This window comes from Mobula birostris, chromosome 9, assembly GCF_030028105.1.
Source record: "Mobula birostris isolate sMobBir1 chromosome 9, sMobBir1.hap1, whole genome shotgun sequence".
Classification (NCBI taxonomy): domain Eukaryota; kingdom Metazoa; phylum Chordata; class Chondrichthyes; order Myliobatiformes; family Myliobatidae; genus Mobula; species Mobula birostris.
Genome location: NC_092378.1, coordinates 23,464,105 through 23,477,851, shown reverse-complemented (window position 1 = coordinate 23,477,851; position 13,747 = coordinate 23,464,105). Strand labels below are relative to the sequence as shown.

The 13,747-nt window shown below is 41.8% G+C and overlaps 1 protein-coding gene across 3 annotated transcripts in view; it reads right to left on the bottom strand.

The window, feature by feature from the left end:
• dock4a (dedicator of cytokinesis 4a) overlaps window positions 1–13,747 on the bottom strand; it is a 365,685-nt gene that overhangs the window by 274,144 nt on the left and 77,794 nt on the right. For all 3 annotated transcript variants that reach the window (XM_072267619.1, XM_072267621.1, XM_072267620.1), the window contains exons 2-3: window positions 12,168–12,251; window positions 204–244 (exon numbers count right to left, since the gene is read on the bottom strand). In XM_072267619.1, the coding sequence (XP_072123720.1) occupies window positions 204–244; window positions 12,168–12,251 (125 nt within the window). The remainder of the gene's footprint in view (window positions 1–203; window positions 245–12,167; window positions 12,252–13,747) is intronic.

Sequence of the window (13,747 nt, the reverse complement as noted above, 5' to 3'; positions counted from 1 at the left end):
TCTGAACAAATGCAGGTATTAATGGATTCTTTAACATGAAGGGACAGCAAAAATAAAGCATGACAATTTATCCAGGACGTGCTGTAGGGTATCTTAACATTTTACAACAAACTAGTAACTTAAGCACATTTACTCTTGAACAGAATTCACAAAGTTCCATAATTCAAGTGCAAAATTATATTGTGTAGATGTATATACTGTACCTTCGTGCTTGGATTTCTTAAAACAAATCCTCTGTACCAACCTAAAAATAAAACAGAAAATTCAAAAGTGAAGTGTTTTTTTTAAAATTAAAGACTGGAATACAGTTGATGGAAAATCAGTAGAAAATGTGACCAGCAATTTTACATCACTGTTCTCTCAGGAATCCATGGCTGTGTAGAATTTCAAGTGCTTAAAAACTGCCCAATAGCGTTCCTTGCAAATACCAGCCATTTGTCCTGAAGGGTTTTGGCCCAAAATGTCAACTGATTATTCACATTCTCAGATGCTGCCTGACTTGATGAGTTCCTCTCGCATTTTGTGGGAGTTGCTCAAGATTTCTAGCATCTGCAGAATCTCTTTTGATTATGATTATCCACTAATTTGCCCACAATGACAATGGTCTTTGCTATTAACCTCATTATTTGTGCACTTATTTCGAGCAGCTTCAGTCATGGGACATTTGCAAGTAAATACTGCAGATGAAATGTTGTTGTATAGTGTGACCTATGTGGATTCATTGTTAGCTTTGTGAACACAGCGACTCATTGCCTGGCTCATTGAAATTCATTGCATGGGGCATGAAGTTGCTTTCCTTGCACAGTAGATATCAACTGAACACAGTGTTCGAGCAGAGCTGGAACGATACAAGAAGGAACTTCACAGCCATAATTAATTAATCCTGGATTAGTTAGCAGTGATTCTTTTTATTATGTGCTAAATGTTAATTACTGCCTATGAACCACGCTGGTACTGAAAATTAACTTGTCCTAATGTAGCCTCATGTTTTCACTTTAATTATTGATCATATGAAAGTGAAAAATAATCCAAATATTAATTGCAAAACAGACAAAATGCTGGGCTGATGAAGGGTCTTGGCCCGAAATGTCAACTGTTTACTCTTTTCCATAGATGCTGCATGGCCTACTGAGTTCCTCCATCATTTTGTGTGTGTTGCTTTGGGTTTCCGGCACCTGCAGATTTTCTCATGTTCCCAAGTACTGTATTAATTTCTCCCTTTTCTTTCCCTCACCCAGTCCTATGCCTCTCTATTTTCATTCCTGAACATTATGCTCATCTATTTCATTTATCGTTCTATCTCAAAACTTTGTGCTAAATTTATGATCCCTCTGACAGGTTGTGGAGATACACAGGTATTTGCAAATAATCATTTGAAAAGCAAATGCCTATTGCCTTAGCTGAGGCACTAACAAGTGGCACTTCTACAATATGCTATGGAAAAACATCAAGATGATTCAGGGATTCTGATCCATGATTTGTTGTAACAGGATAACACAAAGCCTTTTCAAACTCCACATTCCAAAGACGGAGCATGGAGGTTCAGCAGGCAAGGACACCCTTTGTTCTTGCATATGGATCAAAATTCCCTGGATCATCGTAGTGATGCCAAGCCTTCTGAGGTGGTGTATATTACTCCTTGAATCATATTTTGAAGCAGCACTGAAATGCCAAACAAAATACCTGAACTGGGAAATTTTAAAATGCTGCAATATTTCTTCAGTACGGTGTGATTACAAGTAGCCAAACTTCAAATTATCATGAAATTTCAGGCACAGACCTTTTAAACTACATGATTTAATACAGTTTTCATATTTCAACATCAGTCCATGCTGACTCATTTCATCAATTCCATCCTCCCTACTTATTTCCCTGTAATCTATTTTCTCTTAAATCCCATTAGCTCTCTCCCTACCTCTCCTTCCCCATGCCACACACAAGGGGCAATCCACATCAATGAACTAGTCCAGCCAACAGGTCTTTAGGAATCAGGAAGAAAGCAGAGCACCTGGGGAAACCCCATATGAGTTTGTGCTGATATATTTTCTTTATTTGTGCACTTCAGTTGAAATTTTTTTTAAATCTGCTGCATATTTGATTGAAGTATTAGGTAAAGGATCTTTTTAAAAGTTTTAGAACATATATATGCATTGCTATACCATATTAAAAATACAGCAACAATTCAGCAAAAATGTTTACATTTTTAAAAATATTTAAGTTATTCACATTTACAATGCAATTAATGCATATTTTGAGTGTTTTTTGTCTACCTTCATTAATCAAATTGAACAAAGTTATGCTTAATTCAGAGATTTCTCTTAAAAAGGTGAATTACAAGCACAAGAAAAAAAACTCTTCTCAGATTCAGTGCCATGTGCACCTGATTTGTTGATTGCATGCAATGGAGAAACTAAAACTCATGGTATTATTTTGTACATTTGAATGTATGAGAAAGTTGTTTATTCTATACACCGAGCAGTGCTGTGGGGAAAGAAAACTCTTTAGCCCATGTTCTTTGGCATTCCTTGACGCACATTTATTTCAACTCTTATTACACTATCCTCCAAAATTCTTGCATCTTCAAAGTTTATAATTAAATATATATACACACACACATGTATTTTATATATATATATATATATATATATACACACACACACACACACACACACACAGTATGCCACCATATACAGCCTTGAGATTTGATTTCTTGTGGGCATACTCAGTAAACGCAACAAACATGATAAAATCAATGAAAGATCACACTCAACAAGACGGATAAATAACTAATGCGCAAAAGACAACAGGCTGTACAAATATAAAAGAAATAATAAGTTAGCAATAAATATCGAGAGCATGAGATGAAGAGTCCTTGAACTGAGCCCATAGGTTGTGGGACTATTTCAGTGATGGGGCAAGTGGAGTGAAGTTATCCCCTCTAGCTCAGGAGCCTGAAGGCTGAGGGAGAACCATTCCTGCTGTGAGCTCTGAGGCGCCTGTACCTTCTTCCTGATGGCATCAGTGAGAACACACCATGGCCTGAGTGGTGGAGATCCCTGATGATGGATGCTGCTTTTTTGAGGTAGCACTCATGTAGATGTGCTCAATGTTAGGGAGGTCTTTATCTACGATGGAATGGGCCATATCCAGTACTTTTTGTTGGATTTTATGTTCAAGGGCATTGGTGTTTCCATACCAGGCTGTGACGCAGCCAGTCAATATACTCTCCTCCACACATCTATAGAAGTTTGTAAAAGTTTTACATGTCATGCTGAATCTTCATAAACTCCTAAGGAAGTAGAGGTGCTGGCATGCTTTCTTTGTAACTGTACTTGCTTGCTGGACCCAGGACAGATCCCCTAAAATGATAACAGTGAGGCATTTAAAGTTACTGACCCTCTCCACCTCTGATCTTCCAATGAGCACTGGCTCATGGACTTCTGGTTTGGTTCTCCTGAAGTAAATAATTACCTCCTCGGTCTTGCTGACAATGAGAAAGAGGTTGTTATTGTGGCACCACTTAACCAGATTTTCAATCTTCTCCCTAAATGCTGATTCGTCACCACCTTTGATTTGGCCAACAACAGTGGTGTCGTGAGCAAACTTAAATACAGCATTGGAGCTGTGCTTAACCTCATAGTCATAAGTATAAAGTGAGTAGAGCAAGGGACTAAGCATACTGCCTCCTGGTGCACCAGTGCTGAGGGAGATTGTGGTGGTGGTGTTGTTGGCAATCCAAACTGACTGGAGTTTGCAAGTGAGGAAATAATGGATCCAATTGCACAAAGAGGTATTGAGGCCAAGATCTTGAAGCTTATTGATTCATTTTGAGGGGATGATAGTACTGAATACCGAGTGTTAGTCAATGAAGAGCATCCTGATATATGTATCTTCACCGTCCAGATGTTCCACGGTTGAGTGAAGAGCCAATGAAATGGTATCTGCTGTGGACCTGTTGTGATGGTAGGCAAATCGGAGCAGATCCAAGTTGCTCCTCAGGCAGGAGTTGAAACATTGCATCACCAACTTCTCAAAGCATTTCATCACAGTGAATACAAGTGTTACTGGACAATAGTTGAAGCAGGTTACCACATTCTTCCTAAGCACTGGTATAAATGAAGCTTGCTTGAACCAGGTGGGCACCTCAGACTGCCAAAGCGAGAAGTTAAAGGTATTGGTGAACACTGCAGCCAGATGATCAGCACGGGTCTTAAGTACTTGGCCAGCTACCCCATTTGAGCCAGATGTTCTCAGCAAAAGTATAATACACTAGAAATTTAATACCAGAACGCAGTAATTAAATAGACTCTGTGATGGAATATCTAAGGAAAAAATAAATGAAAATTAAATAAAATCAGGTACTTGCCAAAGAATTTTCTTCCTACATCTTCTAAGGACCTGTCAAGTAATGCACATGATATCCATACATGTACATGGCATCCACTAGGATGCCTGTCCTTTTTTTTTGTTTTGTTCAAAGTAAATTTAAAGTACGTATATGTCACTAGATACTACCTTGTGATTCACTTACTTGCAGGCATTCAAAGTACAACAGAGAAATACAACGGAATCAATGAAAAAAACTACCCTCAAGCAAGGACTGACGAACAACCAGTGTGCAAAAAGACAAACTGTGCAAAAAAAAATGTATATCAGTAAATAAATAATACTCCAAACATGAGTTGTGGGGTCCTTCAAAGTGAGTCCAGAGGTTATGGAATCAGTTCAGAGTTGAGGTAAGTGAAGTTATCCACACTAATTCAGGAGCCTGATGGTTGAAGTTTAATAACTGTTCCTGATCCTGGTGGTATGATACCCAAAGCTCCTGTACCTTCTTCCCAATGGCACCAGCAAAATGAGCACGAACTGGATGGTGGAGGTCCTTTATGATGGATGCTGCTTTCTCGTAGCAGTGCACCTTGTAGACAAGTTCAATGGTGGGGAGGGTTTTGCCTGTGATGGACGGCTGTGTCCAGCCCAGCAGGTGATGATGGTTGTGGCCCGATTCAACAGCTGGGTGATGTTACTTCCAGCCATCTGCACACATGCTCACAGAGCCTTACATGTACTTTTTGTGGCTGCCCTTACAGAGGACACAAAAGGAGGCTATGAAAAAAAAAAACTCCATTGGTTCAGAGAGCACAGACTCAATTTCCTAGCTCAAACACGAGGAAATCTGCAGATGGTAGAATTTCAAGCAACACACATAAAAATTGCTGCCTGGTCTGCTGTATTCACCAGCAACTTTTGTGTGTGTCAATTTTCTAGCTGTTGATGTATTTCAAGTTGCCCTTTTTCTCCCTCATCGAAGATAGGCAAGCAAAATGTTCTTCAACCTCTTCTAATAAAACTACTGCCTGTCAAGGGTTGAGCTTTATCAATCACTGGAAACAAGTTTTCAGCTAACCTGGCTCACTGTGAAAAGGCACCCTGTCTCCATACTCTGCCTTGTCCTTCCCACAAGACAACTGAAACAGAGGCTGCAGAAGTTGGGAGTAAAAGTAACATACACAGACAAATGCAGTTTGCATTTACAATAAATCAGCGCAGTCTAGAACAAGTACTAAAAACATGGAAAAATCAATTTAATTTGTTTAGTGTAACATAACCCCATCACACAAAGGGTTTTTAAACACACTATACCAACTACCTTGCTGGCAAACGTGCAGTCTCTGGTGAATAAAATGGAAGATCTCAGAGCTAGGGTGCTGAATCAGAGAGACATTATGACTGCGTGTGTCCTTTGTTTCACAGAATCCTTCCGTACTGGATGCAGCGATTCAGATTGACTGGTTTACTATACACTATCAGGATAGATCTACAGAGTCTCTCAAAAGCAGAGGTGGAGGAGTATGCCTCATGATCAACTCTTCTTGCTGCACAAATATATCAGTCCCAATTCTGCTCACCAGACCTGGAATATCTAGTAGTTAAGTGCTGTCCTTTTTACCTGCCACAGGAGTTCTCCAGGGTCATTTTGGTAGCAGTATACATTCTACCTCAGGCCAATGTCAATCAGGCTTTAGATAATCTGAGCAATGAGATCAACATGCAAGAAACAGCGCACCCCAATGCCTTCACCATCGCTTTTGGAGATTTTAACCAGGCCGGACTGAAAATAAAATATCACTAAGCAATTACCATCAACAGATCACTTGCAATACCAGAGGAAACAACAGACTGGACCATTGCTACACAGCCATCAAGAATGCCTACCATGTTATTCCACGCCCTCATTTCGGGAAGTCTGATCACCTGGCTGTACTTCTACTCCCTGAGTATAGGCAGAGACTGAAGACTGCAGCACCAGTAGTGAGGAGCAAGAAGGTATGGACAAGGGAAGCACAGGAGCGCCTATAGGACTGCTTTGAATTGGTGGACTGGACTGTATTCAGGGATTCATCTTCAAACTTGGATGAGTATGCTGCAGTTGCTACTGACTTCATTAAAACCTGTGTGGATGAGTGTGTGCCTACAAGGACTTACTGTATATTCCCAAACCAAAAGCAGTCGATGACTCAGGAGGTAAGTCGTCTGCTAAAGGCTAGATCTGTAGCATTCAAGTCTGGCGACCCAGGTCTGTACCAGAAAACCAGGTATGATTTCCAGAGGGGTATTTGAAGGGAAACGAGACAATTTTGAACAAGGTTGGAGGTGACATCAGATGCACGGCAACTCTGGCAGGGTTTGCAAGACATTACTTCCTGCAAAGCGAAACCCAATAACATGAATGGCAGCGATGCTTCACTACCAGATGAACTCAACGCCTTCAATGCCAGCTTTGAAAGGGAGAACACAACTACTACTGTGAAGATCCCTACTGCACCTGATGACCCTGTGATCTCTGTCTCAGAGGACAATGTTAGGCTGTCTTTAAAGAGGGTGAACCCTCGCAAGGTGGAAGGTCTCGGAGTACCTGGTAAGGCACTGAAAACCTGTGCCAACTAACAAGCTGGAGTATTCAAGGATATTTTCAATCTGTCACTGCTACCGGCAGAAGTTCCCACTTGCTTCAAAAAAGGCAACAATTATACCAGTGCCTAAGAAGAATAATGTGAGCTATCTTAATTACTATTACCCAGTAGCACTCACATCCACAGTAATAAGATGCTTTGAGAAGTTGGTCATGACTAGACTGAACTCCTGCCTCAGCAAGGACCTGGGCCCACTGCAATTTGCCTATTGCTACAATAGATCAATGGCAGACACAATCTCAATGGCTCTTCACTCGGCCTTAGACCACCTGGTCAATACAAACACCTATGTCAGGAAGCTGTTCATCGACTATAGCTCAGCAGTTAATACCATCATTCCTACAATCTTGATTGAGAAGTTGAAGAACCTGGGCCTCTGAACTTCCCTCTGCAATTGGATCCTTGACTTCCTAACCAGAAGACCACAATTTGTGCAGATTGGTGATAACATATCCTCCTCGCTGCGATCAACACTGGCGCACCTCGGGGTGTTTGCTTAGTCCACTGCTCTACTCTCTATACACACATGACTGTGCAGCTAGGCATAGCTCAAATACCATCTATGAACTTGCTGATGATACAGGCATTCTTGGCAGAATCTCAGATGGTGACAAGAGGGCGTACAGGAGTGAGATATGCCAACTAGTAAAGTGGTGCCACAGCAACAACCTGGCACTCAGTGTCAGTAAGATGAAAGAGCTGATTGTGGACTTCAGGAAGGGTAAGACGAAGGAACATATACCCATCCTCATAGAGGGATCAGAAGCGGACAGAGCAATTTCAAGTTCCTGGGTGTCAAGATCTCTGAGCATCTAACCTGATCCCAATGTATCGATGTACATAGAACATAGAATAGTACAGCACATTACAGGCCCTTCGGCCCACAGTATTGTGCCGACCCTCAAACCCTGCCTCCCATATAACCCCCCATCTTAAATTCCTCCATATACCTGTCTAGTAGTCTCCTAAACTTCACGAGTGCGTCTGCCTCCACCACTGACTCAGGCAGTGCATTCCACGCACCAACCACTCTCTGAGTAAAAAACCTTCCTCTAATATCCCCCTTGAACTTCCCACCCCTTACCTTAAAGCCATGTCCTCTTGTATTGAGCAGTGGTGCCCTGGGGAAGAGGCGCTGGCTATCCACTCTATCTATTCCTCTTATTATCTTGTACACCTCTATCATGTCTACTCTCATCCTCCTTCTCTCCAAAGAGTAAAGCCCTAGCTCCCTTAATCTCTGATCATAATGCATACTCTCTAAACCAGGCAGCATCCTGGTAAATCTCCTCTGTACCCTTTCCAATGCTTCCACATCCTTCCTATAGTGAGCCGACCAGAACTGGACACAGTACTCCAAGTGTGGCCTAACCAGAGTTTTATAGAGCTGCATCATTACATCGCGACTCTTAAACTCTATCCCTCGACTTATGAAAGCTAACACTCGATAAGCTTTCTTAACTACCCTATCTACCTATGAGGCAACTTTCAGGGATCTGTGGACATGTACCCCAAGATCCCTCTGCTCCTCCACACTACCAAGTATCCTGCCATTTACTTTGTACCCTGCCTTGGAGTTTGTCCTTCCAAAGTGTACCACCTCACACTTCTCCGGGTTGAACTCCATCTGCCACTTCTCAGCCCACTTCTGCATCCTATCAATGTCTCTCTGCAATCTTCGACAATCCTCTACACTATCTACAACACTACCAACCTTGGTGTCATCTGCAAACTTGCCAGCGCACCCTTCTAAGTAGAGGTCCCAGAACAGATCCTTGTGGGACACCACTAGTCACAATCCTCCAATCTGAATGTACTCCCTCCACCACGACCCTCTGCCTTCTGCTGGCAAGCCAAGTCTGAATTCACCTGGCCAAACTTCCCTGGATCCCATGCCTTCTGACTTTCTGAATAAGCCTACCGTGTGGAATCTTGTCAAATGCCTTACTAAAATCCATATAGATCACATCCACTGCACTACCCTCATCTATATGCCTGGTCACCTCCTCAAAGAAATATATCAGGCTTGTTAGACACGATCTGCCCTTCACAAAGCCATGCTGATTGTCCCTGATCAGACCATGATTCTCTAAATGCCCAAAGATCCAATCTCTAAGACTCTTTTCCAACAGCTTTCTCACCACAGATGTAAGGCTCACTGGTCTATAATTACCCGCACTATCCCTACTACCTTTTTTGAACAAGGGGACAGCATTCTCCTCCCTCCAATCCTCCAGTACCTTTCCCATGGACAAAGAGGACATAATGATCCTAGCCAGAGGCTCAGCAATCTCTTCCCTCGCCTCGTGGAGAATATTCCTCACCTGGCGAATATTCCGTCAGGCCCTGGGGACTTATCCGTCCTAGTGTATTTTAACAACTCCAACACCTCCTCTCCCTTAATATCAACATGCTCCAGAATGTCAACCTCACTCATATTGTCCTCACCATCATCAAGTTCCCTCTCATTGGTGAATACTGAAGAGAAGTATTCATTGAGGACCTCGCTCACTTCCACAGCCTCCAGGAACATCTTCCCACCTTTACCTCTAATCGGTCCTACCTTCATTCCTGTCATCCTTTTGTTCTTCATATAATTGAAGAACGCCTTGGGGTTTTCCTTTACCCTACTCGCCAAGGCCTTCTCATGCCCCCTTCTTGCTCTTCTCAGCCCCTTCTTAAGCTCCTTTCTTGCTTCCCTATAATAGACCCATCTGATCGTTGCTTCCTAAACCTCATGTATGCTGCCTTCTTCCACCTGACTAGATTTTCCACCTCACTTGTCACTCATGGTTCCTTCACCCTACCATTCTTTATCTTCCTCACCGGGACAAATTTATCCCTAACATCCTGCAAGAGATCTCTAAACATTGACCACATGTCCATAGTACATTTCCCTGCAAAAACACCATCCCAATTCACACCCACAAGTTCTAGCCTTATAGCCTCATAATTTGCCCTTCCACAATTAAAAATTTTCCTGTCCTCTCTGATTCTATCCTTTTCCATGATAATGCTAAAGGCCAGGGAGCATTGGTCACTGTCCCCCAGATGCTCACCCACTGAGAGATCTGTGACCTGACCCGGTTCATTACCTAGTACGAGATCTAGTATGGCATTCCCCCTAGTCAGCCTGTCCACATACTGTGAAAAGAATCTGTCCTGGACACACTTAACAAACTCTGACCCATCTAAACCCTTGGAACTAATCAGGTGCCAATCAATATTAGGGAAGTTAAAGTCACCCATGATAACAACCCTGTTATTTTTGCACCTTTCCAAAATCTGTCTCCCAATCTGCTCCTCTGTATCTCTGCTGCTACCAGGGGGCCTATAGAATACCCCCAATAGAGTAACTGCTCCCTTCCTGTTCCTGACTTCCACCCATACTGACTCAAAAGAGGATCCTGCTATATTACCCACCCTTTCTGTAGCTGTAACAGTATCCCTGACCGGTAATGTCCCCCCTCCTCCCCTTCCCCCCCCATCTCTTTTAAAGCACTGAAATCCAGGAATATTGAGAATCTATACCCGCCCTGGTGCCAGCCAAGTCTCTGTAATGGCCACTACATCATAATTCCATGTATGTATCCAAGCTCTCAGTTGATCACCTTTGTTCCTGATGCTTCTTGCACTGAGGTACACACACTTCAGCCCCTTTTTCCTTACTGTCTTTACACCATATATTCTGCTTCTCTTTCCTCAAAGCCTCTCTGTATGTTAGATCTGGCTTTACTCCATGCACTTCTTTCACTGCTCTATTGCTCTGGGACCCATCCCCCTTGCAAATGAGTTTAAACCCTCCCGAACCATGCTAGCAAACCTACCTGCAAGGACAACACAAAATAATCTGCAGATGCTGGTGTCAAAGCAACACTAATAACACACTGGAGGACTTCTCCATCCTACCCTCCACCCCCCACCTTCTTTATAGGGCCTCTGCCCCTTCCCTCTGCAGTCCTGACGAAGGGTTCCGGCCCGTAACGTCGACCGATCTTTTCCACGGATGCTGCCCAACTTGCTGAGTTCCTACCTGCAAGGATATTGCTCCCCCTCGAGGTCAGGTGCAACCCATCCAATCTGTACAGGTCCCACCTTCCCCAGAAGAGATCCCAATGTAGTTATAAAGAAGGCAAGACAGCGGCTATGCTTCATTGGAAGTTTGAAGAAATTTGGCATGTCAACAAAAACACTCATAAACTTCTATAGATGTACCATGGAGAGCATTCTGACAGGCTGCATCATTGTCTGGTATGAGGGAGTGATACTGCACTGGATCGAAAGAAACTGCAGAGGGTTGCAAATTTAGTCAGTTCCATTTTGGGTACTAGCCTACAAAGTACCCAGGACAGTGGTGTCTCAGAAAGGCAACGTCCGTTATTAAGGTCCTCCAGCACCCAGGGCATGCCCTTTTCTCACTGTTACCATCAGGGAGGAGGTACAGAAGCCTGAAGGCACACACTCAGTGATTCAGGAACAGCTTCTTGCCCTCTGCCATCCGATTCCTAAATGGACATTGAATCTTTGGACACTACTTCACTTTTTAATATACAGTATTTGTTTTTAGCACATTTTTTAATCTATTCAATATTCAATACTGTAATTGATTTACTTGTTATTATTATTTATTTCTTTTTCTCTTCTATATTATGTACTGCATTGAACTTCTGCTGCTAAGTTAACAAATTTCACGTCACATGCCAGTGATAATAAACCTGATTCTGAATAAAATATTATTAGCAGGCTGTATTTCTTTTCCTGTTTGCCCAAAACCTGTACAAATTAATCCAGCAGCATGACAGCTCAGGGAATTTGTTTTAATGTGCTGGTTTATAAAGCATTGAGCTGGAAACTGCCATAGATCCAAATCTGTCTGCACTCACAATCAAATCAATCACCTTCACAAGTTTTGACTGATTGCTTCTGCTCACAGGCCTTTGAGACAACACTGAAAACAAAACTTGCTTTGCAGCTGCAGAGTTAACAGCCTGAAACAGCAACTCTCAACTGCTACTCTATAATAATTAAGAGTACTACATTAGAAGTATAAGCAGGAGTGAGGCTTTTGCTCCCCTGTGTCTGCTCTACCAAATATAAAATTACTTGATCAACCCAAATATACAATTAGAATTCACAAGTTTCAATTAAGGATGTTTCAATACCTCCATAAATTTGTGCCACTGGCAAACTCACCGTCACATTTTTCTAATATTTGAACTGTGTCCCCCACCTCCAATGGTAAACCATAAGGGACTGTTCCCCGAAAGCCAGATATTACTGAAAGAGAGAAATATGAACAGTATGGTTAAGATGTTGCTCATAATTAAACTGCAAAATATAATGAAAGGACAATTATTTTCCTTACATGGGGCACATTTACAGCATCTTGAGTTGACAAGATATACAATTTTATAGATTTATCACCTTAATCTAAAATTAAATCTATACATTACTGTGCAAAAGTCCGAGGCACATATGTAAAACTATGTGCCCAAGACTGTTGCACAGTACTGTATATTATATCTTCCCTGTTACCAAGTCTTCATACAACTGAGCTAATACAAAGCTAAGCATTCTTATTTCTGTTTCCCAACCACCTTCCTATTTTAACAAATATACATGATTGTGCAAAATATATATATTTGTGCCCAAGACTTTTGCGCAGTACTGTACATTTCAATGAGTTTAAATCTGTATTACTACTGTATCACCAATAAACATGAGAAACGTTAATGCATGGGGATTTTGGCAAATCTTTGAATGCCTTAATCGGATGACCATTAAAAGCAATGATCCACAAAAAGTATTTTAAACTGTGTAGATTGATATCACAAAGAAAATTCCAGCAGAAAATAAAGCTTAAACACGCTATTTAGCTAATTTACCATTAAAACACAAAACATGATCTTACAAAGTTGGCAATACAAATTTCAGAAAATACTGTTTATTTTTCTGCTATATTTATTCAGCCAAATGCATATTTTTTGTTATCCTGGGTAGGCTGGAGTTGCCAACTACCTAGTTCTTCAAATAAAAGCCTTTCTATTGGAAAATGTTATCAAGCTATTCCTGTAATGTAAACCACACACCATTTCTCCGGTGTTGTACTCTATCTCTTGATAGAATGATATGGAGCAACTAATTATACAAATTAATGCTGCCGCTGTTTGTGAGGAGTTGGTACGTTCTCCCCCTGACTCTGTGGGTTTCCTTTCCTCCAGGTGCTCTGACTTCTCCCCACAGTCCAAAGGTGTACTGGTTGGTAGGTCAATTGGTCATTGTAAATGGTCCCGTGATTAGGCCAGGTTTAAATCTGGGGTTGCTGGGTGTTGCAGCTCAAAGGGCTGGAAGGGCCTAACCGTGCTGTATCTCAATCAAATCAATCGATCAATAAATAAATTTATCAATAGTCTTTTACCCTACTTGCTCATCTCTAAGTATGGGTTTGACAAAAGACAGCAATTCTGACCAGGATACTGAAGACAATCCAGCATTCAAATTCACACTGCACTGTAACAGGCCCTTTGGCCGTTGAATCGTTGCTGACCAACAAACATATCATGTCTATTTAAGTAAAATGTACCTTCATATTCTCCTCATTTCTGATTCTATCAGTCATCTACACACCAGGGTGAACTTACAATGCCCAATTAACCTATCTTTGGGATTAAGAGCAAGCCCAGGTGGTCACAGATAAGTCTGAAAACTCCACACTGAGAGCAACAGAGGCCAGGACTGGAGTTAGGCCATTGGACTTACAAGGCCCATCTCGA